This window comes from Pelodiscus sinensis, chromosome 18 (assembly GCF_049634645.1).
Source record: "Pelodiscus sinensis isolate JC-2024 chromosome 18, ASM4963464v1, whole genome shotgun sequence".
Lineage (NCBI taxonomy): Eukaryota > Metazoa > Chordata > Testudines > Trionychidae > Pelodiscus > Pelodiscus sinensis.
In genome coordinates this window covers 33,134,689-33,160,807 of record NC_134728.1, presented here as the reverse complement: position 1 = coordinate 33,160,807, position 26,119 = coordinate 33,134,689, and the positions used below count along the sequence as shown (strand labels likewise).

The 26,119-nt window shown below is 60.9% G+C and overlaps 2 protein-coding genes across 4 annotated transcripts in view; one reads left to right on the top strand and one right to left on the bottom strand.

The window, feature by feature from the left end:
- Positions 1-1,047: 1,047 nt before the first annotated feature.
- On the top strand, positions 1,048-16,105 carry GSS (glutathione synthetase). 2 transcript variants are annotated; one of them, XM_075901487.1, is made up of 12 exons: positions 1,048-1,313; positions 2,874-3,019; positions 5,158-5,233; positions 5,925-6,064; positions 6,660-6,776; positions 7,259-7,339; positions 9,410-9,487; positions 11,582-11,648; positions 12,235-12,429; positions 12,699-12,780; positions 13,369-13,558; positions 15,059-16,105. In XM_075901487.1, exons 1-12 carry the CDS (start codon positions 1,176-1,178, stop codon positions 15,180-15,182), a joined length of 1,434 nt encoding a protein of 477 aa, XP_075757602.1. In that variant the 5' UTR covers positions 1,048-1,175; the 3' UTR covers positions 15,183-16,105. The 2 variants fall into 2 exon arrangements, with proteins under 2 accessions (XP_075757602.1, XP_025037228.2); XM_025181443.2 differs by lacking the exon at positions 1,048-1,313 and adding an exon at positions 1,837-2,274.
- A 1,886-nt stretch (positions 16,106-17,991) lies between these two features.
- ACSS2 (acyl-CoA synthetase short chain family member 2) overlaps positions 17,992-26,119 on the bottom strand; it is a 41,513-nt gene continuing 33,385 nt past the window's right edge. For both annotated transcript variants that reach the window (XM_075901485.1, XM_075901486.1), the window contains exons 9-18: positions 25,880-26,050; positions 24,995-25,128; positions 23,361-23,493; positions 22,965-23,021; positions 22,564-22,644; positions 21,818-21,926; positions 21,607-21,675; positions 20,459-20,635; positions 19,568-19,642; positions 17,992-19,280 (exon numbers count right to left, since the gene is read on the bottom strand). In XM_075901485.1, the coding sequence (XP_075757600.1) occupies positions 19,153-19,280; positions 19,568-19,642; positions 20,459-20,635; positions 21,607-21,675; positions 21,818-21,926; positions 22,564-22,644; positions 22,965-23,021; positions 23,361-23,493; positions 24,995-25,128; positions 25,880-26,050 (1,134 nt within the window). In that variant the 3' untranslated portion in view covers positions 17,992-19,152. The remainder of the gene's footprint in view (positions 19,281-19,567; positions 19,643-20,458; positions 20,636-21,606; positions 21,676-21,817; positions 21,927-22,563; positions 22,645-22,964; positions 23,022-23,360; positions 23,494-24,994; positions 25,129-25,879; positions 26,051-26,119) is intronic.

The window sequence follows — 26,119 nt, the reverse complement described above, 5'->3', positions numbered from 1 at the left end:
AGAAAACCCTTTGAACATTTGAAAGACGTTCATCAGGCTCGCTCATCAGAAAAGCATCCACCAAATATTTGGATGACTTACATTCCTGCTTCAGATTACTAGCAGCTTGGACAGCATTGGCGCTTTATAGCACAGATGTAGATTTGCCTACCCTGTGCTGTGCATGGAAATTGAAGAACCATCAACACTACCAGCACTTTTCATTTTGTACAAGCGAACAGGCCCGTGTTAATAATCTACATGTAACTTAGACGTTAGCATTAGAATTGCCATTGTTGTTTAGTGAACTCTTTGATTGAAGCCCAGTATAAACACCCTTAACACTAAACCTGCCCTGTGCACACATGGCGCTGAATTAGAGGCTAGTATTGCACTGAATTAGAGGCTAGTATTGCGCTGAATTAGAGGCTAGTATTGCGCGCACAGGCAATTACAAATTCAAGCTTTCTACCAGGCAGACTACACGCTGCATTGCAGACACCAAAGCGTACCAGCGGGACAGCTCTGCTTAGGGAATTCACATCCACTTCTATCCACCCGCTATGCGGCACAAACAGCGGCCATGCAATGGGTGCTGCTGGGGCACAGCCCGGGGGAGGCACATTGCAGCGGAAGCGGGAGAAACATCCGCGCCACGCTCGAGATGGGCACGTGCCAGTCTTGCCACATGCAAACAGCGGACTCAGCCCCGCCTGGCCTGTGCAGCGCCAGCCCGCGGGCGGGGACACGGGCCCCTAGCGCGGGGCTCCGGGCTCCCACGTGCGGCACTGGCCGCTCTGCCCACAGCCCCGCCCCGCCCCGCCCCGCGCCGGACCAGCCCGATACGCGCCACGGCGCCCCCTGCAGGCCGGCTCGGCACCACGGCCCGGCCCCGCGCAGGCGCACTGCCTGGCCGGCCGAGCGCCCCGCGGAACTAGGCGGAGCTTCCTTACACCGCGGCTTCCTGCCCCGTGACCGCTCTCCGGCCAATCGCGGGGGATGGCGCGCGCTCCCTGCCGTGCGGGGCGCTGATAGGCTGTCGGCGTGCCCAATCCGAGAGGGGCGGAGCCGGAACCGGAACCGCAACCGCAACGGCGCCGGGCCAGGTAGGGGGCCTGCTCGGGAGCCGCCGCTGCGAAGCGCTTGGCTGCGGGGCCCGGCAGCGCCCCCTGTGGGCGGGAAGCAGCCCCCCCCCGATGGCCGCCCGGCCCGCGCTGTGGCGCGACGTGCTGCTCGACGAGCGCCTGGTGCGGGACGTGGCCCCGGCGGCCGTGGACGCGGCGCTGCTGGGAGGCGTCCTCATGCGGACCCGCGAGGCGGCCGGCGCGTCCGACGTGAGTCCGGGGCGGGGCGGGGCTGTGCGCTCCCCTCGGGCGGGGGGGCCCGGGGGGGCGGGGCTGTGCGCTCCCCTCGGGCGGGGGGGCCCGGGGGGGCGGGGCTGTGCGCTCCCCTCGGGCGGGGGGGGGGGCGGGGCTGTGCGCTCCCCTCGGGCGGGGGGGGGGCCGGGGCTGTGCGCTCCCCTCGGGCGGGGGGGGGGGGCCGGGGCTGTGCGCTCCCCTCGGGCGGGGGGCGCCGGGGCTGTGCGCTCCCCTCGGGCGGGGGGGCGGAGCTGTGCGCTCCCCTCGGGCGGGGGGACCCGGGGGGGCGGGGCTGTGCGCTCCCCTCGGGCGGGGGGGGGGGCCGGGGCTGTGCGCTCCCCGCGGGCGGGGGGGCCCGGGGGGGGCGGGGCTGTGCGCTCCCCTCGGGCGGGGGTGGGGCGGGGCTGTGCGCTCCCCTCGGGCGGGGGGGGGGCGGGGCTGTGCGCTCCCCTCAGGCGGGGGGGGCCGGGGCTGTGCGCTCCCCGCGGGCGGGGGGGTGAGGAACATGCCGCCTCTGTCGCGCAGAGCCCCCTGTGCAGTTCCAGACGGGCTGTCAGCGAGCGGGCCTGCTGCTCAGGGGCCTCCCACTGCCCCCCTAAGGGAACAGGGTTAAAAGACGGTGTCGCCGGAAATGGCTTGGACTGAAATCCGGGACACCCGCTCTGCTGGGAGGCGTTTTCTTTGGTGTCTCTCCTGCAACTTGCCCGAGGGGAGCTGGTGTTACAGCTCTCAGCAGGGTCTGTCGGACCAGAACTGCTTATAGACCTGATCCACCAGCAGCCCGGGAGGGCGAGGGGCTGAAGGTGTATTGGCTGAAGGCTATCGAGTTGCCTGCATCCATGAGCAGACTGGAAGAAGACTGAAGATGACCAACAGTGATGCCGTGGAGCACAAAGATCAGCCTGTGCCTAGGGAATTCTAGGATTTGATGCGGAGGGTAGGGAAGGCAGTGCTGCAGAGCAGATGTACACGGTGGCCCCAGGGGGTTTTGGCCCCCACACACAGCTCTGACGAACAAGGAGAACAACTTTTGTCTTGTATAAAATTGCTGTTTTCAAAGTGGCTTATGCCTGAGTTGGGGGTCTAGTGAAGAAGCGTGTGGTGTCCGGAACTTGCAGGGACTAGAGCTGAGTAGTGAAAGTGAGACCCTCAGGGATAAATTTCAGAACGGCATATGCTAGAAAATTAATTCCCTGAACTAAATCTGAAGACAGCATTCTGTCAGTAGCGTGAGAACAGAGATTGTATGCAACTGACACTGTGGAGCTGCTATTGAAATCTGACCCAAATGCCATTATATTAAGTTTGTGAAGTGAAGCACTCAAAAACTAGAAAGGCCAAAGTCCAGGCCAGTGCACCTAGTGGCCTATCAAGGAAAAGTCTGTTCAAGGACAAAGGAAGTAAGGATCTAGTCTAGAGCATGTCTGCTTTTAAATTGGGACTAACTCAGTACAAATTGAGAGAGTCAGGGGGCTTCAGCCCAGTCTGTTAGGGGAAGAGAATGGCTGACTTCCTTTGTTGGACCCTTCTCCGCAGGTGGTGAACTATGCTCCCTTGACACTGCTCCCCTCTGCAGTCCCAAGCACCCTCTTTGAGCAAGCCTATGCTGTTCAGCAAGATTTTAACCTACTTGTGGATGCTGTTAGCCAGAACGTGGGATTCCTGGAACGTGCTCTTGCTAGGTATTTATGGTCCTAGATATATTAACTATACAGATACTTTAATGTATTTATATTCTTTTTAGGGTTGCCCTCTTTCCCGACCAGACACCATTCATGGTAATGGCATCTGGGCTGCCCATTTGGGGAAGCTGGCAACCCTAGTCCTGCTGCTCTTAATCTTAGTCTGTTTTTGCTCTTAATTCTTGAATTGCCCTCGGTCACCTCCACTGATCATTTACGCACATCCCTCAAGTTCTGCAGGTTTAGGCAGACGTTTAAATGCCCCACTTCTGCTACCACTTACTCTCTGTCTGCCAAACTGGTCATGGAACCAGTAGCTCCTTTTCTCCACTGACACTTCATAACGTGGTTGCCAGTAGTCCATAAGTAGTTAGGTGTATCAGACGCTACATTGCAATTTACATTAGTAGTTTTGTTAGTTGTTTTCATTAAGATTTTTGGGTCTGGTTAAGCCTTGCAAAAGATGACTGATCCATAGGGGGACTGGGAATGGCTTCACTTGCCTCAGTGTGTGCCCCACCTCAGATGGCCTTACAGAGTTTATCCTACCACCAGGGAGCCTGCTTGGCATTTAAATTCAGTATTAACCAGACTCTGAGCTCTTGGGATCTTGCTCTTTGTAGTACTACTTGCTGAAGGTTTTGTTGCTGGCTGCCAGGAGGGTCTGAGAGTTGTAGGTTTGTACTGTCAGCCTACCTAGGGAAATATTCGGCAAAGACAAGATACCTGAGCCTTGCCCCAAATTTTGGACCAAAATCCTATCCCATCTGTCGCTGTCCCTATCAGTCTAGTAATGCTGGGGTACTGAGGTGCATCTGGTATGGTCAAAGAGCTGTGATGATAATGGAGACAGGAATAAACTTGTGACCCTTGTGAGGGAGGCGAAGGACTAAAGGTTGAGCCATCTAACTGCAGAGCTGTGTAAATGGACAATTGATGGAGAAGACGTGCACACCCCACCTTGGCAGCTGCTACTTGTGGCTGCCTGGCTGGACTAGGGATGTTGGCAGCTAGTGGACTAACCATTAAGCAGGAACTTATTGGTTAGCGCTGTCGAGTAGTCACTTCCCTCCCCCTCCTCCTCCTCCCCCAGCTGCCGCTCTGCATTTGAGAGCACAGGGCAGCCGACTCACTGAGATGCTGGGTCCGTCCCTGCTTCGCGGGTCTCTCATCACTCAGCATACACCCTCTCCCCTCCCAGTTGCCGCTCTGCACTGTACAGCACAGGGAAGTCTCCTATTAAGAGACCCCTGGAGCAGAGACAACCCAGTGTCTCTGATCCCGAGGCCAGACCCGTGATTCCTGCGGCTCTAGGCCTGGGGAGGTGGGAGCAGTGTATTATGTAAACATCTTACTGCTAGTAATTTAGTCCGGTTGTTTGTGCCAGAGCCCTTTCTAGAAGGATTATGCAGTGGTGAGTATAGTGATGTGCAGCATGGCCAGCCAGTAAACTACCAACAGGTGAAGTTGGTGGTGGTGGTGGTCCCCATAATTTGCCCTGTGGATTAGTATGCCAGGCCCTGATGGGGGTGGGAGAACTTTGATTTTATCTCTGCTGCTTTTCTCTATCAGATGTTTGACTTCTCCTCCTTCGCAGAGATTCCCGTTGGCAGTTGCAGGGGGAGAGTGAGGGAGGGAGAGCTCTGCGGTATGGGCACAGGTCAATTGCAGCTTTAAACTAGTGTGAATGGTGGCTTCTCTGTAAGGTGACGTCTTCAGACCCTGCTCTGAGGGCGCGAGTAACTCAGCCAGAGGTTAGGGCCGTTACAGGAGCAGATGGGTGAGGCTTGGGGCCGGTGAGGTGCAGGAGAGCAGACTAGATGATCCCGATGGTCCCTTCTGACCTTAAACTGTGAGTCTGTGAACCTTCTTATTAGGGGGCCTACAGCTGAGCGCTGTGGATACGGGTTTTCTCGCCTCTTGCAGTGGTTGCCTTGTGCACAGGGCTACGTTGCAGATGCCCTAGGTGAGACTTTAGCTTGGTGCCCAAGAGCATGGCTGGGCCACAGCCCAGTGCATTGTGCTGAGTGACCCCATAGCTTCCACGATGGACTAGGCTTCCTGGGGCAAGGGATTGATTTGTTGTCGCTCCCCCTTCCGGCAAGGCCCAGTGATTGCTGTGCTCTCTTTTTCTCTAGCACCATCAGGGCAGATGACTTCACAGCGCAACTCTTTAAAATCTACACGCAAGTGCTGAAAGAAGGGCTGGCGCAGGTATCCCAGAGGGAGTCTTCTCCGTCCTCCCCTCCTTTCTTTCCGAAGGGAAGTTTGGGGGTTGGTAATTTGACAGCGCTCTCAAATTGTTGGGGGAGGGGTGGTTCTGAATTGTTCAGTTACTCTAGGTTATGGTATCTTGGCCACTTACACCATAAGAGTAAATTGTCTCATTCAGGAGACCATTCAGCAAACATGCCTCTAAGTATTCTTGCTGGGTATTGCTGGAAACAGCCTTTAGCCGTGTCTGAGCGCGCCACTTGTGTTGGCTCTGAAAGTCTCCAAAGAGCTTTGTGATGAGTGGCCTGGGGTGTGCAGGAGGCAGACTCAATGCTGCGGATAGCCCTTCTGTGTAGCTGCATCACTCTGGACGCCTTCCCCCACACTCTTGCACTGCAGTTGCATCTGTTACCTTCTCCTGCCATGAGATGTATGCCAAGGGCTTCAGCTGGGGTCTTTCCAAATAATTGCAGGAAATTGAAGGACCCAACCCCTGCCAAAACTCCCCTTGACACCAGCAGGGGGTTATTGGACCTGAGCGAAGGTTGCTGGAACCATCCTGAAAAGGGGGCTGTTAAGTGACTTTGTCAAAGTGGCCTGTGGAAAACAAAGGCCCCTGCTCTGCTGGTCAGAGGTGGAGGTGGGGATCTCTGTGTGCTATTTTTTTTTTTTTTTTCCCCCTCTTGTTCAGACGGTCTTCTTGGGAATAAACCGCTCTGATTACATGATTGACCATGGTGCAGATGGCACTCCAGCACTGAAGCAAATTGAAATAAACACCATTGCTGCCAGCTTCGGAGGCCTTACCTCGAGAACCACGGCTGTGCATCGGTACGGGAACCTCCTTGAGACGAAAGCCAGCGCAGGACCCGTAGCCAGTGAGGAGGGTTCAGCAAACCATCACTGCACGTTTTCTGTCTCTGCCGCTGTATGGCTCTCTGCACTCGCGGCTTCTTGCACGAGAAATATGCAAGTGAGGCGAAGCGTGGAATATCACTGAGCTGCCATTTTTGCAGAAGAGGCTCTTGCTCCAGAAGGAGTGGTCTAGACTGCCCCCTCTTGCGCAAGAAAACCCCTCTTGGGCAATGCTGTTATTCCTGAAAATAATCAGGGTAGCAGCCTTGTGCAAGAGGGGGCAGTGTAGACGCTCCTTCTGGAGCAAGAGGGGGCAGTGTAGACGCTCCTTCTGGAGCAAGAGCCTCTTCTGCAAAAATGGCAGCTCATTAGGTATGCAAATGAGGCTCAGTGATACTCCATGCTTTGCCTCATTTGCATATTTCTCGCGCAAGAAGCCGCGAGTGTAGGCCTAGCCAATGCGCCCTGTTGTAACCTCTGAATCGCCACAAGCTCTCTGAGTTCTGTCTTACAAATCCTAGGTCAGCGCAGATCATCATGTGATTTTTTTCGTATTTCTCTTGCATCACAGGCACGTATTGAATGTTTTGGGGAAGTCCAAGGAGGCGTCGAAGTTACTGGACAATAATCCATCCAAGGGGATTGCCGCAGGCATTGGGAGAGCTTGGGAGCTCTATGGCTCAGCCAGGTGAGGGAGAAGTGGCCTGTGGGTGGGACGATGTCAGATGAGCACATGGTTATTTCTCTTTTCCAAGGGGTCTCTGAAATACTTTTTTAAACTGAGTAGTGCTCTCCTTCCCCTCCCATCCCAGGGAAAGGAGATCTTCAGGGTCCCTGGGCTGGCCATATGCCGCTTTCTTTAGAATCACAGTATCCAGCTGCTCCCAAAAGGTGGGGAAGACTTGTACCTCTAGAAATGTTTTTGTAGCCATTCTGGAATTTTCCTGTTTCTTCCCCTAGTGCTCCTGCCTAGAGCTGCTTTTTAGTAAGATCATGACACTGCCCTTTAGAAGTGGACTGGGTACTGGAAAACATCAGTTGGAAAGCATTGCAAGAAACGTACCACCAAAGTGAATTTAAAAGATGAAATCTTTTAGCTAGAGGCCTATGGTTCTGGGTGGGGTCTGTCTGTTTCAGACTCTGAAGCAGATCTTGGGATGTATGTTTCAGAGCTGTGGTGATGTTCCTGGTTGAAGACACCCAAAGGAATATTTTTGACCAACGCTGCATAGAAAATGAGCTGTGGACCAGGTAACTGCTTATCATTTTAGGATGAAACAACTTGTTTAATCCCACTTTACCAGGAGCCAGCTCATACAACTAATTTATTTAAAAAAAAAAAAAAACCCTTTCCTCTCTTTGTTGGGAGTGTCTTCGAGCAGTGTTTCTCAACCTTTTTTTATAAAGTACCCCCTTTAAAAAAATAAAATAAAATAAATTGTAAGTACCCCCCAGTTCCTACAGTTTTCAGACACAGAATTTTTTTCTACTATTACAACACATTTGTTTAAACAACTTAATTGTAGCTGGGCAGGCGATGACATTTTTGGGTGTAAAAAGTACAAAAATAATAAAGCTGTGACGGACCAGGCCGTGTCTGGGCACAGCTGAGGGCATCCGCTCAGGGCGAATTACTCGAATCCGGGGCTTCTTACAGCCCCCGACTGGCGACCTTTCCACGCAGGCCACAAACCAGTCCCACAGAGCGCTTCAGCTGCCTGCCTGAAGCCTCCCGAGCAAAACCCCTCCGACACTCCAGCAATATCCGTGCCCCAGATGGCCCCGGGCCTCATACACAGATGGGGGGTCCTAGCACCCAATCCCACCTACCCCGAACAAGTCCTGTCCGGTTCCAAGAAACCAGCCACAGATCCCTCTGGACCTTACCCACAAATCACGCTGGGCCAATCCTTTAGAATCTATATCTGAAGGTTTATTATTACAAGAAAGAAAAGCCTGAGAGTGAGGTTGTTAAAGTATCATACGTTACATGCACCGAATCTCCCAGTTCTCGATGCAGGCTCTAGCAGAGATGTTGCAGCTGCTGGTTTAAAAGTTCTTATTGCACATCCTACGATCAGGATGGGTTCACAGGTCTTCCGGGCTCTTCAATCCCTGCAGTGCTGCCTCTGGGATGAAGTGCTGAGCTGAGAACAAAATGGCATCGACCACATGGCTTCTTTATACTCCTTCCTGGCCTCTTCTGGTATGCAGCAGGTCACCTGGTCCTCAGCCTCTCTGTGTTCCCTGCTGGCTGCTCTCAGGACAGCCCCCATTCTTTGGGTGTGTCTTTGGCCCATTGAGAACCATTGTTCCACAGGTAATTAGCATGTCCACAGGCTGAGCCCTGCCCAATGCTTAATCACATGAAGGGAAATCTTCAGTTTCCACACAGATTACAGATCTACACACACAGACATTATATACTCACATAAACAGTGTACACAGGATCAGAAAACAACAAGCTCCCATTCAATCCCCCACATGGCTCCCTTTCATACAGATTTCTGGGGCCAACACCCCCACCTAGGGGTGCAGCAGCGATCTGGCTGCTTCCCTCCAATTCGGTAATGTGACAAAAGCGCTGTAAAACTTAAAACAAAAATTCCGTTTTCTCCAAGTTTCAGTTGTGTTGACGCACCCCCAGACTTCTCGCAAGTACCCCTAAGGGTACTGGGACCCCGGGTTGAGAAACACTGTCTTAGATTAACAATGAGCATGTAAAACTTGAGAGTGCATTTAAGAACTTGTCAGGGTTACTTGGCATTTCAGTCTGGGCAATAGACAGGCACTTGGACTCTGAGGACAGAGTAACCCTGCCGCTCGCGGGCCGTTCTGTATTGGAGCAATGCTGTTGTGCTGGGGGGTATTTGGTTGTACGCTGCTTCCCCTTTTATCCTGCCCCTGCTTTCAGATCCACATTGAGCGCTAAGCCTGTCACAATTCTTTATTCTCCTAGTGGCTTCTCAAAGGAACCTGCTACCGTTACGTTGGTGTGAAAACCTAGGGACGGGTCTTCTGCTCTTTGGGCTGCTTTGTGCTAAGAATGTTACTAAGACGGGCAGGCGTGATGGTGACAGTCTAGTTATGGAAAGGGGGATGCATGATTATGGACCAGCTACAGACCTTGTTAATGGCCTGGCCTGCCCTAGCCAGTCTGCGGAAGATCTGTTAGTGAAGTGACCTTGGAAAGAAGAGGGGCCAGGAAGCCTTACCCGTTTCCTCTGGGGGCTAAAGCCATTGGGGGTGGACGTTCCACTCACGAGCTCGCTTGCAGATATGGCTTTTTGCCAAGGTCAGTGACTCACTCCTCTCTTAAAGGAATATCCGGGTGATCCGGAGACGGTTTCAAGAGGTGTTTGAAAAGGCGTCTTTGGATAAGGACAGGAGATTGTACATGTAAGTACTTGCCAAGGCCCGGCCACAACGTTCTGCTGTGTTCTTAGGGCATTGGGCTCACACCTGTGTCCAGACTGGCCAAGGTGGATCTCTGACAGGCTTGTTACATCACTCATAAATGGCAATTTTCAGTCCAAATTGGCGGCATAACCCTCTCTTCAGTCGACTTCACGCTTTTATCCTCTTCAGTAAGAAAACTCACTGGCACTGCAATAGTTCTAGCAGTGTTTCTGTGTTGGGTTTGTGTGGGGGGAGCATATATAAACTAGTCCATATAAAGGCCTACGTTCCCGCTTCCAAACCAGAGCCCTGAGGCCCCATGGGGATGGTGGTTTCCTTTGTGGGTATGTAAACAGCTTAGCTATTCTAGAGCAGTTTTTTCTCAAGCTTTTTGATACCAGGGACTGACTTGCTGCTGCCTTACACTGTGTCTGGCAGGTCTCCGTGACCAGCGCCAGTCCACTGACTGGTTGCTGGGGAACGCTGCCCTGAAGAGCACTCGTTTGCTTACAGGCAGTGTGACGCGCTTTACGTTTCCAGGGGAAATATCAGGAGAACGTTATTGCATAGCTATTGGTACCATCATAAGTAGCACTGGTTCCTTCCTGGGCTCAGCTTTTGTAACAGCCAGCTCACTCGCTAGTTGGTGACGGTCTCGCTGTTTCTGTCTCAATCTTCGGTCTCCTTGAGTCCTGACATAGGTCAGACTGCTGAAATCCTAGTGTGACCGTCGCAAAATCCAAATACGTGCTGCTTATTGGTTCTGGGTGGGTCCTGAGCGTGCTGCCCAGCCGTGAAAGGGGCGAGTCCTGTCCCAAAGCTACTTACGCGGTTACATTTGCTCTTCTCCAGCTTCCCATTTGAAGTTTCTACAGCAATGCGCTCCCTCCTCCCCCCCCCCCCAGTTTAGTCAGAGCTCCTGTCACACTGTGTATTCCTGCAGGAATTCCTCCTTTCGGACTGACTTTGTTAGTCATTCTTGGGAGATGACCAGCCTCTCCAGCTGCTCCTCACTGATCAGACAGAGCTGCTCTTGTGCTAGCTGCTGGAGCAGAGAGTGGCTGTGTGAAAATCCCCTGCATTATTGAGCTCTCAGAGTTGCTCCCATCTGAGACTTAATGGCAAGTCTGGCGAATGGGTTGAGTGACTTGTGAAGTGACGCCTCGTGCTGGACGGCAGTTTCTCCACCTGTGGTCCATGTGTTGGCTAGTGCTCCGCCGAGAGCAGGCAAGTCACGTGCTGCCTCCCTCGTCCAGCTGCCGGGGTTGCATCCAGGCTCCTCTGCAAAGAGAAATCTGGGTGCCCATGGAAACGGAGAGGACAGTCATCTCTGTCCTCTCTCCCCTGGAGCGGCAGATGGAGCCAGAGGGATCAGGGTGACGGGACGAGACAGAGCCCCTAGAGAGAAGAAAAGGAGAGCGTGTCCAAGGACCAGAGGGAGAGGGGGGACCAGACTGTGGGCGTGGTGTTTGGCTTTGATGCAGTGTGCAGGGTGAATTGTACAGGAGGGCTCTCTGATGAGCATAACGGTTGCTTCTGACTTTAAAACACATGGATTTACACTAGAGAAGGGAAGCAGCCAGCAGAGACGAGCGGGCAGGAGAGCCGAGCATTGGTGAGACATCCAGAGGAGACAGTGGCTGAAATCTTGGGGCGTTTGCCATTACTTCCCCCCGCTTGTGGCCGGGAGCAGGAGGCTGCCATTAAATGTAGCACAGAATACATCAGTGCTTTCCTGCTTGCGCTTCTCCATAGAAGCAGTTGCTGGAATTGCTGCAGGGATGTTGTGCAACAACTAGGAGGGGAGATGGTCTGTGCACAGACCGGAGGGACTCTTAAAAAGCTGCATAATTGCTGCCCTAGGAGGAGTTTGTTCTGAATGTTCCATTTCTCAAATCGCTGATATTTTAATGCATCCCAGAGGCTCCTAGCGACTCTTCGGTGAAAAGCCTCGCATCCGTGCGATACGCTGCGAGCTACGCACGAGCATAGCAATGTCTGTGCGCCTCCTTCACTGCCACTTGCTTTCAGGCCCCCATGTTACAGCCTGAGGGCTGATGGAGGCTGGATTGATATTGCTGGTCTTTGCCCTAGGGAAGGCCAAGAGGTTGCAGTGGTGTATTACCGAGAAGGCTATGTGCCACAGAACTATAACAAACAGGTGGGTACTGGCTGCTTTTAATTAACTTCACTTTGTATTTGTTTTGTATCCTGAATGGAATCGCTCATCTGTAAATTACCTTGGGAATCCCCTAATTATCTGAGCTTCCGTGCACCCCTGGCATTTGGCTATTGCAGGGGTGAGGAATATCTGGGCATGGGAACAGATTTCTTCTCGAGTTTCTCGCTGCTCATTGTCATGTTTATAGAAGCAGTTGAATGCCTTTACTAAGCTGAAGCCGACCCGTTGGCTAGGAATGTATAGGGCTGTCCCTCTGTCTAGCGGTAGTGCCTGGCCTGGAGAAATGCATTAGGACCGCTTCGGAAAAGTCCCTAGACTGAAATGGATTGTTTAGGGCACTTCCAGAGCTTCCACCTCGATCACGTTAGCAACGCTGAGCTGTCCGTCCAGTGGAGAATAACCAGGTTGACGTGCTGCTTGTCGGTAGCAGCAAGGGACCCCCTGGCTTTGGTCTGCATGCCTTCCGTGTGGGCCTTTCCTGCCCGCTGAGCCTGCATGCCGATGGCTAGCTCCAGGAAGTGGAGTGCACCCGGGACCAAGTGACTCTTGTTCTGTCTCCCCTTAGAACTGGGAGGCGCGGTTGTTGATGGAAAGGTCCAAAGCGGTGAAGTGTCCTGACATCGCTACCCAGCTTGTTGGGACCAAGAAAGTGCAGCAGGAGCTGAGCCAGCCAGGAGCCTTGGAGAGCTTGCTGCCCGACTGGCCTGAGGCAGTTGCTCGGTTAAGAGCGACCTTTACTGGCCTCTATTCCCTGGATATGGTAAGTAGGCTCGTGTGTGCGATGCGTGAAGCAGCACTTTGTTCCGCCTGCTTGGGTTTGATTGTGCGAGCTGTCAGTCACTCTGCCGCCCAGGACACAGGGTGACAGCCGCTGGGAACTCTCAACCCCGCGTCCCCTCCAAGGCTTTGAGCCTCCCTTTCTGGCCTCTTCCGCGAGCTGTGCTCTCTCTGCTCCCCTCCAGAGCGCAGCCAGCTGGCTGCGTGTCCCGAGGCACAGGAATACGGATCGTGCTCTCTCTCTCCCACTAGGGCGAAGAAGGTGACAGGATGGTTGCTATGGCCATTGCTGACCCGGAGCGCTTCGTGCTGAAGCCTCAGCGGGAAGGAGGAGGTATTCAGCTTCCCTGAGGTGGGGCCTGTGAGCTACAGAGCCCAGCAGCCTTTGCCTTTCTCTCGGACGTTTGCTTTGTATGGTCATTGCAGTGCCTGGGCCTTAGGGCACCATAGCGGGCCCTTTCCCAGCTGTGGCACTAGGTGACTTAAGGCCCTCTTAGCCCCTGTGTGAGCATCATCTGTGCTGCCCAGGCAGAACCGGCATCTTCCTCTTGCCAGCACCCCGTGTTGGCTTGTCAGGGTTTTTGTTTTCCTGCCGATGTAACATGATGAGGCTTGTCATGCTGACCTGTCGGTGCAGGCTGCTCCGTGGCCATGAATCTGGCCAGCGGCAGAGCGAGCGTATCAACCCATGCCCCCCCCCCCCCAACAGTGCTGCTGATTGTACTTGTCCCTCAGCGCTCACCCCCCACACACCAGGACCCAGATCAACAAAGCCAGGCCCATAACATGGAATCTGAAATTCCCTGGGGAGCCAGTGCGGATCCTTCCAGCAGGGTGACTGCAGACTGTGTTGCTGGGGGGCCATTTGAGTTTCTTCAGGGCCATCTGTGACTTGCTGAAATGTACGATTGTGTGTTCTCAGGGAACAACCTCTATGGGGAAGAGCTCAAGCAACTTCTGGAGAAGATCAAAGACAGCCCCGAGAGGACCTCCTATATCCTAATGGATAAGATCACACCTCGGCCCTCGCTGAACTGCTTGCTCAGGGCTCACAGCCCCCTGGAAATCTCCAGCTGTATCTCTGAGCTGGGGGTGTTTGGTGTCTACATCAGGTGAGGAGTCGGCTCTTTGCAATAGTGCTGTGCCCAGCTCTCAGCCCTCCCCTGGGTTCTGGTGAATTCACACCGCTCTGGGAGGCTGCATTCCAGTGCAGCCGCCAGGTGAGTGTGCGGACGTGAGAGTGCATAACAGAAATGCAGCTGTTAGCCACTCACAGGCGAGGTTGGGTCTGTGTAGTGCACGGCTACGTCAGTGGCACACCTGCACTCTGCTAGGGCCGGCCCATCGTGCTTCAGCCTATGGCTAACTCCTGCCGCTCGCTGCGGCCCTGCCGCCTGAAGTAGAAAGGTTAGTGAGCCGGGGCAGTCTGCGAGCCTGGGGCTGCAGAGGAAAGGCTGGCGATGGCAGGTCTCCACGAACCCTGCGCCGCTCAGTTCTGCAGCGGCTTCGAAGCTATTCCCGGCCAGGGGGTTTCATGGCATGCCCCATGCCCTGGGCAGGACTGCTAAGACCAGTGCTTCTCAGCCAGTGGTACCAGGACCCTTCGGGGTACCTGCGAGGAGTCTGGGGAGTGGGGGGGAGGGGTACATCCACAACTGAACTTGGGAGAAAACTGAACCTGTCTGTTTTCCAGCACTTTATTCTTTTTGTACTTTTTACACCCAAAAATGTCAGCGCCCGCCTGGCTACGATTAAGTTGTTTGAACAAATGTGTTGCAATGGTAGAAAAATGTTTTGTGTGTGTGAAAACTGTAGGTACTGGGGGTACTTACAGGTTTTTTTTAAAGGGGGTACTTTATTTAAAAAACAAATAGCTTGAGAAACACTGGCTTGGAGCACAGCTTTCCCTGGGCTCCGTGTGTTCCTGCCGTGTCGGCTGCTGCTTTGACTCCCCCCTCCGCCCCCCTTTGGTTAAAGAAAACAGCCCCTCCCCGGGCCCTGAGAAACACGGCCATGCTTTCCAACCCCACGGTGTGTGAGCAGAGTGACAGACCTGTCCCAGCAGCACTCGCAGCCCCGGCGTGCCCCCGTGAGGAAGAGCTACTTTGACTGGCCGGTGCACACGGCCAGCACGCCTCCAGCAAGGGGAGCTCTTGAAGAAACTGAGAAATGGAACTAGCGCTGTAGGAAGTGTCTCCGTTGTGCAAACATTTGAACGCGGCCGCGGCTTTCGTTTCCTGCCACGTGTTAAGGCATAAGGCCTGACGAATCTCCTCATGTGCCCCTGGAGCGCTCTGGGCGGGGCTGGGGGCCACTGGCTGTGGGATTGGGCTGGTCTCTGGGTGAAGCAGGTGCAAGCTGACTCAGGGGCAGGGTCCGTTGCTGAGTCACCCAGCACCGAGCAGTCCTGGCCCAGGACTGGAGCTCTGGGCCCTACCGTCGTTCAGGTCTGTTCTCCGCTGAAGAGGCCTCACGGCTGGGTCAGAGCCTGTTTGCACACGTCCCGCCCTGGGCTGTGCGCAAGGGGACCAGGCCCCTCAGCTCAGGGGCAAGGCCCGACGCTGCATCCAGCTTTGCATGCGGCAGCCACTCACCGTACGCTTCCATTGCAGGCACGGGACGGACCTGGTTGTGAATAAGCACGTCGGTCACCTCCTGCGCACCAAGGCCGTTGAGCATGCAGATGGCGGCGTGGCGGCTGGGGTGGCCGTACTGGATACCCCCTATCTGGTGTGAAGAGGACAGCTCCCACTGTGCTGCTGGGCAGGGCTGGCATTTCTGTTGGGGATTGTTTGATACATGGCTGCAGTCAGGGCCCCAGGGCGTTCCCCCTCCTGGCCATGGAACGGGCCAGCTCCTTTTATGCCACCCCCTCCCCTTGAAAGACTTGGCTTCTCCACTGGTCTTCCAAATGTCACATTCCCTAAGCCACCGCCCTGTCCCCACCCTGCACCGGCAGCCAGCTGTGCATGCCACACTGAAGTGGCTGGAGTCGAGCTGAGGCTCGCCTGGCGATCAGAGCTAGGAGATGACAGCTGCCTGGATGTGCCTTAAGTGCCTGGTCCAAAGGCTTAAATGTGCCTTGGTTTGAGCTTGTGCTCTTCCACACTCTGCTGCTCAGGGGGTTGCTGCGGCTCAAGGCCAAATCTAGGGCAGCGGGAGAGCAGCTCGGTTTCACAGAGAGGGAGCATGGATCTGGGAGCAAGGCCTGAGCCCTAAGCCCTCAGCAGGCTGAGTGGAAGTCAGGTCTCCTACCCGCTGCCTGCTTCTGGAGTTGGTACATGAGCTTAGCCAAGGCAGCCCTAGCTGTGCTGAAACACTGGCCCTAATGTAAAGCCAGGACTCCCTGCCCCCCGCGCAGTGTAAAGGCAGCAGGCTAGAATGATCAGCCCAAAGGCCCATCCAGCTGTGTCCTGTCTGCCCACAGTGACCAAACGCAGGTGCCCTAGAGGGAGGGAACCCCCCTGTGAGCCCTCCCCTGGCCCCCATTCCCAGCTTCTGGTGAACAGAGGCCCAGGGCCATCCCTGCCCAGCCTGGCTAAGAAGCACGGGGGTTTGCTGAAAGCAGCAGGTACAGGGTTGTGGGTGGGTAACGAGCCAGGTCCCAGTGTAATGTAACTTGGCTGGAGCAGTGAATAAAGGAGAAAGGCCTGGTGGCAGCAGGGGAGTCCTGCTTACTGCGCTGAGCCCTGGGTGCGGGGCAGTCGTGTGAGCAGCCAGCCCCTCAGTGGGTCTGGGTCAGGCTGTGGAGGGCTGCTGGTCTGCTAAGAGCCTGTTGATCCCTTCTCTGCACACACTGGGCCCTGAGTAAAGGGGGGGCGTGGCCTATGCCAGGCTGGGGCGGTGCTAGTAGCCTTAGCCCATTTTGAAAACCAAGATTTGCTGTTTGAAGGCGTTGCCCTGGCAATGGTGCAGGGGGTCTGGCTCGTGGTAGAAGAGGGCAGGCTGCCTGGGCACCGTGGTACCTTCTGGGATGGCACAGGCTGTTCCAGGGGCCTAACACACTGAGCAGGTTAGGCTAGTTAACAGCTTGACCCAAGCCAATCCAAGAGGGCGCCCCTGAAACACTGCTCCAGCCACATGCTGCAGGGAGAGCCACGGGGGCTCGCTTGCTGCTGGCTCCAGAAGAACGGGGCCTCATGAGGAATGTGGCTGTAGGTAAGCCGGGCTCGTCGCTGCCCTCGCACGCAGGAACGGCTGGGCCCACATGCCACAAGGGGCGATATTGGCTAGTGGGTGGGCTGGTAGCGAGCGAGACCAGCGCCATGTCACAGCGAAATGGGGGCCCTGCGTTACCACGCGAGGAGGGACCATTCAAGGGGTGGTGGCCTGCACAGGGAGCCTGTTGGTACCGGGTTACCGCTGGTTGTACTGAGCTGTAATCTGGCAGCTGGCCCGTCCATGAGCGTGCCCGCCTAGCAGCTGTTTAACCCCCCAGGCTCATCTTGCCGAGGGGCCGATACAGAAGTGTTCACCCACAGGTGCCTTGGGTGGGTGGGGCCAGCTGTGGGGGGTTCAGCACGGTTCAGGCCTGCTGGGCAGGGTTGACCCCACCCCACCCGCCAGCCCCTGCAACCCTGAGCAAACCAGCACCTGCCCACATGTCAGTGTTCACTCAGGGGCCCTGCCACAGGCCAGGTGCTGAACGCTCCCTCCAGGGCCAGGCCTGGTTTCAAGTTGCACCTTCCTAGGGCAGGGCCAGGGCAGCTGAGAGGGAGGCAGCGTCTTGGCCAGGGATGCAGCAGCTGGCTTGGGAGTGTATCTGTACACCAGGAGGGGCAGAGCCGCACGGGGGGGGGGGGGGGGGGGTACACCAGAAGCATGGCAGGACAAAGGGCCGCTAAAGGCCACTCCCTCCTGGGCCAGCCACTGTCATTACGCTGGTCCGAGCCCCCCTCAGAGTTAACCCGAGGGACTCGGCCAGGCCCTGCTGCCATGCAAGGGCCCCCTGGCCCTCAGCGCTGAGGTGAAGATGCTGGTGTCTGACTGGGACACAGGGTGGGGGGCAGCAGGGGGAGCCCCTGGGGGCAGGGTGCTGGGGTCACTCAGCAAAGTGCCCACCCCGGCGCAGTCGCTCTGACTGACCCCGGCCACGGGCCAGGCCTCAGCCCTGCTCCCGGCAGCCAAAGGGTTCCAGGCCCCCAGGCGGGGGAGCTGAGCCTTGTGCAGCACCTGGAGAGCCACACGCAGCCCAGCAGCGGTGCACACAACACTGGGGGGAGCCCAGCTGCCCAGCCTCCCCTCTCCAGGAGGTAGCCGGCCGCTTGGGGCTCCAGCCGATGCACCAAGCCTGAGCAGGGGCTTTGATCTTCCTGCCCAAGCCAGGACACGGTCCAGTCATGGCCCCACCCAGCCCTGGCCCTCAGGCAGGAGCCTGTGGCTCTGCACCCTGAGAGTGACCTGGGGCCGAGCTCCCTGTGATGCAGTTACACGCCCACCGCTACATGCCGGCTGCAGCCGCAGGAGTGAGGGGCAGGTCTGGGGGGATAAGCGGTAGCCTAAGTCCACGGGGCACCGCCTGAGACGAGCAAGCAGCCACTGCGCCGCCAGGCCGGGCTCACGTTTATTCCAGCGAGAACCCACTTCCAGCCATTTTCCAACAAAATCACAGACCAAGATTCAAAGGACACCGGGGGGGGGGGGGGGGGTTGAAGCAAGGTGGAGGACCACAAAGTAGCAAGCCCCTGGCAGCAGCCCACAGCCGGCAGAGCCGCGTGGGAGGTACAAGCCGGAGGTACGCACAGCACGAGAACAGCGCGCAAGCACCTGCGAGCAGGGAGCAGCCAGGGAAATGCTGGCGGCGTCCGGGGGGGCTTGGCCTTGGGATGGAGCTTTGAGGGGTCGGAGCCGATTCAAGTGCCGGAGTCACGGGGCAAGGCCCACGCCGGCAGCCACGAGGGTTGTGTAAGTTACAAAACGAGCCAGGCAGCTGTTTGCAACAGGAACCCGCCCCAGGCCGGGGCTGGAGCTGAGCAGCAGGGACGGAGCAGAAACCCACCCCCAAGCTGTAGCCAGCTGGCAGGATGCTCATGGGGGGCTCACGGCTGTTGGGGTGAGGTCCCAGCTGAAGGCAGCCTGGCCATGCTCAGGCCTTGCCCTCAGGGTTCTGGGAGAGGAACAGAAGGCCCTGGCTGCCCCTTTCCACCGGCCTGGTCACCTTTGCCACTGCCCCAAGGCACCGGGCTGAGCACCCCCTTCGATGAACCAGCCCAGCATGAGCCACAGGCAGCCGCACTAGGACACTGGAGCACGGCCAAGGGAACCCAGGCCCCCCGGCTCCGGTTCCCTCCTGCGCCCACTGCTCCGGGGGGCCTTGTGCAGGCAGAATCCAACTGCTGGGGTCAAGCAGTGACCGTAGCCAAATGGGGGTACCAGCACATCCCCCAGGCCTCCCCCCATGCGGTGCCCTGCGCTCAGCTGACCCGCCGTGGCGGGAGGGGCTCGGGGGGGCAGCCGCTGGCCTCGCCCCTTGCACGACGAGCAGGACGGAAAAGGAAATGGCGAGGGACGGAGGCTGATTCCAGATGCGCCAGGCCGGTTGGCAATGTAACGCACCTCCCCAGAGGCACAACACGAGAGCCCGGCCAGGCCCGTCTCCTCCCTGCCGGCGCCGGCGTCCCGCCCGCGAGTGCAGCGCTCGGACAGAGGGCGCCGCTCGCCCAGGGCCGGGCGCGCCGGCGTCTCCTCAGGATGGCCCAGCGGTCGGCTACTCGGCAGCCTCACAGCGCTGCTGGAACAGCTGGCTGATGACGGCGGGATCTGCCACCGTCGAGGTGTCCCCCAGCTCCCGGTCGTTCTTCGCAATCTGCCGTAAGATGCGCCTCATGATCTTGCCTGTCGAATGGAGCAACGCGGGGATTAGCCGCAGCCCCAGCCAGTCAGCCCGTGTCCGCAGTCAGCCCTGCACGAGCCGCATGGGGACAGATTCCTCCCGCGCCCAGGCACACCAGAGACCTGGGCAAGCTAGGACCATTCCCAGCACGAGGGGCCCCCACCAAACCTCCTTCCGCTGCCCCCCCAGCACCCCGGTGACTCCGTTGCTCTAAGGAGGCCCGGCCTGCAGAGGCCAGGCGCTGTGCCGCTTCCCAGCGGGGGGAGCAGGTGACCCGGGGGGACCGTACCTGAGCGGGTCTTGGGCAGGCCAGGCGCGTGCTGGATGTAATCGGGGGTTGCTATCGGCCCAATTTTTTCTCGGACTAGAAACAAGGGATTTGCAGGAGCGTTATGGTGCTGGAGCGATTTTTCAGCCCCCAGGACTCAGTGAACCCCCGAGCAGCAAGAGGGGTGCGTGCCCAGGGGCTGCGCAGCAGCGACTCCGAGACCACCGCTGTCGGCACGGCACGGTGCCTGCCGCGCGAGCCCAGTTGCTCTGGGGCGGGAGACCCGCGGCTGGAGGGGAGGAGCGAGCACGCGGCTCTCCACGGCAGGACTCACGCCTGCCCGCTCCAGCCTCTCCCTGCCGCCCGCAGGAGGCCCAGGACACGAACCAGCTTGCCCCAGGCCGTGCCATGGAAACAGCCACCTTCAGCATCACACGGCACCCAGGGCCAGCCTGATGGGCCCCCAGCTTCCCCAGGCTCCCCGCGCGGAACGGCTCTTCACGCCCGGCCAGAGACAGCGGGCCCACGACTGACATCCCCGGACACGGCCCAGAGCCGCCCGGCTACGGCGAAAAGGCAGCAGCAAGAGCAGCCCCCGAGGGCCCACGCCCCAGCTCACAGGTGCAGGGCCAGGCCTGCGGCCTCACAGGCTCCGTGCGCCGAGGGGGCTGAGCTCCGCGGCAGAGGTCGCCATGGGAAGCAGGAGCCTCATGGGGCTGCCAGCAGCACACGAGCAGCCGCAACCTCGGGGATCTGGACGGGGGCTCCGCCAGCCCCGGGCCGGGACGTTGGGCCCAGTCCTGGCAGGGCACGGGGGTTCGCTCGGCCAGGGGCCTTCGCCAGGCCCAGCAGCTGCTCCCCACGTCTCTGGGGTGGGGCCCCGCCGAAGCACCCTCCCCCCCCCACCGTTACCTTGGTTTCTCAGCTCGTCCCTCAGGGCCTTGGTGAACTCGTGCCCGTCCCGCAGGGTCACAAAGCAGTAGAGGCACTCGCCTTTCACGGGGTGGGGGTGGCTCACCACGGCCGCCTCGGCCACGGAGGCGTGTCCCACCAGCGCCGACTCCACCTCCGCCGTGCTCAGCAAGTGGCCTGCAAGGAAGCAGAGGCTGCGCTTTGGGGCCTTGCGGGGAGCAGGCCCACGTGCCGGTCGGCAGCCTGCTGGCCTGCAGGACGGGGCAGGCTCCACTCCCCGGCCCGGAGGCCCGACGAGGGGCAGGCGCTTTGCATGGCAGAGACACGCATCCGAGCGGGCCCCTCGCTGGCTGCCGCTCCCTGCCGGCTGTCGCGCTGGGACATGCTCGCCCTGCGCAGGGGGCCCGTAGGAGCTGGGGCATCACAGGCCTGGGGCCGACACACACAGGCCACCGGGCCTGGCCCAAAGGCCGAGGGAGCAGGTAGCCAGAGGCTGCCCAGGACAGAGCTCAGGGCCAGTGACTCCAAGCCCTCCCCACGCAGCAACAGCTCCGCCTGGGGACCTGTGGCGGGTGGAGCTGAGGGGCCGGAGCGCACGTGGGGGGCATTCTGGGGCACATGGGAAAGGGACGGGGTGCTCCGCGCGGGGAGACGGGACAGGACATTCCCTGGCAGGCAGCCCTGAGCCCCAACGCGCGGAGACCGGGCACTGCAGGACTGCGGGTTTGGAGCCAGGTCGCTGCAGGCGCGATTCTCTGCCTCGCCCCACACCCTGCCTTGTGCTGCGCTGCCAAGCGCGCTAGCCCCGGGCCCAGCGACCCCTCGGCCTGCCTGGAGCTCAGGGGGCTCCGGATCTCGGTCCTGGGGAAGGGGGCGGGCAGGAATGCGCCACAGGGCTCCAGAGCCTGGAACTGGGACACGGCTCCGCCCCGCCCAGCTGGCGGGAACCACGGGCCCCGTCACAGGCTGGGGGTAGCACAGGGCCCAGGCCGCCATAGCAAGCGCCGAGTAGCCCCCCGCCGGGCCGTACGCTGGCAGGCAGGACTCGCCGCGCCGGCTGGGGGGAGGGGGTTCCTCCCCGCTGGGCAAGGCTTGGCTGGGAGGCTGCGCTCTCCTCCTCTCCCCCCGGCCCCAGGGCCCGGCCTCACCGGAGACGTTCAGCATGTCGTCGATGCGCCCCGTGATCCAGTAGTAGCCGTCCTTATCTCGCTTGCAGCCTGCAAAGGACCAGCCACCGCGTGAGGCCGCCGCGCCAGGGCCAGGAGGCGGGGAGCAGCCCACAGCCCGCCGCGCAGAGCAGGGACGCCGCGGGGCCACGCACGCTGCCAGGCCCCACACACGGCTGCTGTCTGGACTCACCATCCCCCGTCACATAGTAGCCCGGGAACTTCTTGAAGTAGGTGGTCTCGAAGCGCTCGTGGTTCCCGTACACCGTCCGCATTATTCCAGGCCAAGGCTGCTTGAACACCTGAGGGGACGCACAGACGCGGGGTCAGCAGCCTAGGCTGTGGGGCACAGATGGTGTCCAGAACAGAGATAACAGCCTGTCCGCCCTGCTCCAGAACGGGGCCAAGAGCCCCCCCCGCCCCCCCAGAACAGAGACAACAGCCCGTCCGCCCTGCTCCAGAACAGAGACAACAGCCCGTCCGCCCTGCTCCAGAACGGGGCCCAGAACCTCCCCAAAATAACTCCCAAGCTGCCTCTGCTGGAGAAACTTCCAAGCCGGAGTTCCAAGGGCCGGGGATGGAGAATGCCCCCAGCTCCGCGGGAAGGGTTGTGGGGCAGGGCAGAGCTGGTCCCCGCTAGGAAGGGCACAGGGGGGCTGTCCCCGGGGCAGCCGATGTCCAAGGGGGCACTGGCCTCTCCACGCCCTATTCCCGCTGCCACGAGAGCAGCCAGCTGGGAGAGCCCCCGGGGCTTCCTAAGGGGAGGAGGATCCCGGCCAGTGGCCCAGGAGCTCCGATGCCCCCGCAGGGCTCCCGGGCGGCTCCCGGCAGAGGTGCACGAGGGACCCTTGGGGAGCTGGGGAGGGGGAGGGCCCGGCTTGGAAGCGCCTGCCCCCCCAGCAGGACCCGGCCCGTCAGCGCAGGATCCCAGCTCCTTACCAGGTAGCCTTCTGCTTCCCCCTCCAGCTCCTCGCCGCACTCGTCCAGGATGGCGGGGACCACGCCGAAGAAGGGGAACGTCTGTGGGGGACAGCGCAAACTCACGCCCAGCCCCAGGCCCGGGAGGGTGGGAGGGCCTGGCTCTGGGGAGGGGCTCAGTCCCGGACAGGAGCCCCAGGGGCTTGGCCCCACCTGGCCAGGCTCTCCCAGGGGCGCCGAGCCCCCCTTATCCAGGGAGCGCAGTCGCGCCGGCGCCGGGCCCAGGCAGCGGCGCTCACGGAGGGGCCCAGTGTCGCTAACCCCCCTCTCCCCCAAGTCACTGGCCCCCGGGAAGTCGCCCCAGCAGGAGGGCACCAAGCGGAGCCCCCCCAGCCAAGGGCGCCCAAACGGTCCCCACTCACCGCGGAGCCCGGCTTCATGGGCGTGGCAGCGGGCAGAGGGGTCAGCACGTGGCCACCCTGCAGGAGGAAGCAACGATCAGCCCTCGCCCGGCCCGGCCCCCGCAGGCGGGACGCGGGGGCGAGGGGCCAGGGGCGGAGCGCAGAGAGGCAGGCGAGGGCCCGGACCGCACGGCCAGCAGCCCAGCTGGACGCCGCGCACAGCCCCAACCCCCGACCGAGGGGCAGGCCTGCGAGCCGAGGTGCCCCAGGCAGGGGCGGTTTGTCCCTCCCTCGCCCCAGCGCCGTGGGGGCAGCGTGGCTGCGAGGCCCCCGGGCCAGTGACACACACGGGGCTGCCTGGGGCCCTCGGAGGAGCTGGACGCCCGGGGCAGGGCGCGGGCTGCGGGGGGGACTCACGGTCTCCGTCTGCCAGAAGGTATCCACGATGGGGCACCTCTCCTCCCCCACCACCCGGTAGTACCACAGCCAGGCTTCGGGGTTGATGGGCTCGCCGACCGTGCCCAGCACCTTCAGCGATTTGCGGCTGTGCCTGCGGCGAGAGGCGGCGAGTCGGCACCCGCCAGCGGAGAGTCGGGCAGGCTGGCGCGGAGCCCCAAGGGCCCGGGCACCAGGGACCCGCCGACGCGCTGGCAGCCGGGCACGCGGCAGGGGCCAGTCCGGTCGGCCTGCGTGCCCAGGCAGCGGCTGCTCCACCACCCGGCCCACCCCTCATGACGCTGGGAGCAGCGGCCGGCAGGGGGGGCCAGGGAGCAGCGGCCGGCGGGGGGGGCAGGGAGCAGCGGCCGGCGGGGGGGGCAGGGAGCAGCGGCCGGCGGGGGGGCAGGGAGCAGCGGCCGGCGGGGGGGCAGGGAGCAGCGGCCGGCGGGGGGGGCAGGGAGCAGCGGCCGGCGGGGGGGGCAGGGAGCAGCGGCCGGCGGGGGGGGCAGGGAACACCCCCCGGCAGGCGCCTCCAAGCCCAGCACAGCCCGGCGTCCCGGCCTCGGCTGCCGGCTCCCATGGGCCCACGCCCGCCCCGCCACGCACCCTCGAGCCCTAGCGAACAGGCCAGCCACAGGCAACGCGCCGCACGGCCACGGCCCGGGAGCGCTCAGCCACCCCTCCCCCTGCCCGGTGCCTGCGGAGCTGTTGGGCCTTCTCCCGCCCACAGAGCTCTCGCCCCCCCCCCCCCCGCCGCCGGGCACCCGCAGAGCTCTCAGCCCCTCTTCCCCCCCCACCAGGCGCCCACAGAGCTCTCGCCCCCCCCCCCCCGCCGCCGGGCACCTGCAGAGCTCTCAGCCCCTCTTCTCCCCCCCACCAGGCGCCCACAGAGCTCTCGCCCCCCCCCCCCTGCCGCCGGGCACCCGCAGAGTTCTCACCCCCTCCCCCCCCACCGCCGGGCACCCGCAGAGCTGTCAGCCCCCCTTCCCTCCCCCACCAGGCGCCCGCAGAGTTCTCACCCCCCCCCCCACCGCCGGGCACCCGCAGAGCTGTCAGCCCCCCTTCCCTCCCCCACCAGGCGCCCGCAGAGTTCTCACCCCCCCCCCCACCGCCGGGCACCCGCAGAGCTGTCAGCCCCCCTTCCCTCCCCACCAGGCGCCCACAGAGCTCTCGCCGCCCCCCCCCCCCGCCGCCGGGCGCCCACAGAGCTCTCGCCCCCCCCCCCCCGCCGCCGGGCACCCGCAGAGCTGTCAGCCCCCCTTCCCTCCCCCGCCAGGCGCCCAAAGAGCTGTCAGCCCCCCTTCCCCCCCGCCAGGCGCCCACAGAGCTCTCGCCCCCCCCCCCCCCCGCCGCCGGGCACCCGCAGAGCTGTCAGCCCCCCTTCCCTCCCCCGCCAGGCGCCCAAAGAGCTGTCAGCCCCTCTTCCCCCCCGCCAGGCGCCCACAGAGCTCTCGCCCCCCCGCCACCGGGTGCCCACAGAGCTCTCGCCCCCCCCCGCCGCCGGGCACCCGCAGAGCTCTCAGCCCCTCTTCCCCCCCCACCAGGCGCCCACAGAGCTCTCGCCCCCCCCCACCGGGCACCCGCGGAGCTGTCAGCCCCCCCACCAAACTTACTTCTTCACGGGCTCGTCGCCGAACTTCATGAGCAGCCGGATGGCCGTGGGCGCCGTGTAGAACTTGGTCACCTGGTACTTGTCGACGATGCTCCACATGCGGCTGACGTCGGGGTAGATGGGCAGCCCTTCAAACTGAGCGAGAGACGGGGTCGGGACAGGCCCGGGGAGCTGCCGAGTGAGGCTGGGCCCGTCTCCTCCCGCCCTGGGCAGGAACAGCGCAGCCCGAGGACGGCTCTGAGCCCCCAGCCGGCGCCTCCACGAATCCCCCAGGCTCCGCAGCTGCGCACAGGGAGGGCCCAGGGACGCCGAGGACACAGCTGGGGGGGGGGGTAAAAGGCGAAGGGAGGAGCAGAGACAACCCTCTTCGCACCTCCCCTGCTCCTCCCAGGCCCAGCCCCTGCCCCCGGTCTCCCTTGGCTCTGGCCGCCAGGCAGGGACCGGCCGGGCAGAGGAGGCCTGGCTCCAGCCCCTCCTCAGCACTGGGCCCGAGGCTCTGCCCTGGTGCTCCAGCAGGGAAAGTGGCTAACGCCAGCCACGACACCAAGGCCAGCCCACCGGCAAACCCTGCACCCTGCTTGGGAGACCAGGGGCAGCACCCTGGTCACCGCGGGGCGCGCACGCCGGCTCCCGCCGGGCAGCACCCTGGTCACCGCGGGGCGCGCACGCCGGCTCCCGCCGGGCAGCACCCTGGTCACCGCGGGGCGCGCACGCCGGCTCCCGCCGGGCAGCACCCTGGTCACCGCGGGGCGCGCACGCCGGCTCCCGCCGGGCAGCACCCTGGTCACCGCGGGGCGCGCACGCCGGCTCCCGCCGGGGCTTACGCACTCCCCAGAGATGCCCCAAAGCAGCACACTGGAAGAGGCTCCAACCCTGCAGAACTTACCAAAACGCTGGTTGCCCCATTGGCCAGCGGCCCGTAGGTGAGGTAGGAGTGCCCAGTTATCCAGCCGATGTCGGCCGTGCACCAGTACACGTCCTCAGGATGGTGATCAAACACGTACTTAAAAGTGGCAGCAGTGAAAATCATGTATCCACCCACCGTGTGCACGACGCCCTGCAACGAGAACACGGGCTCAGCCACCAGCGCCGCGCAGCCGGAGACGCCGCCGGGCACTCGGCACTC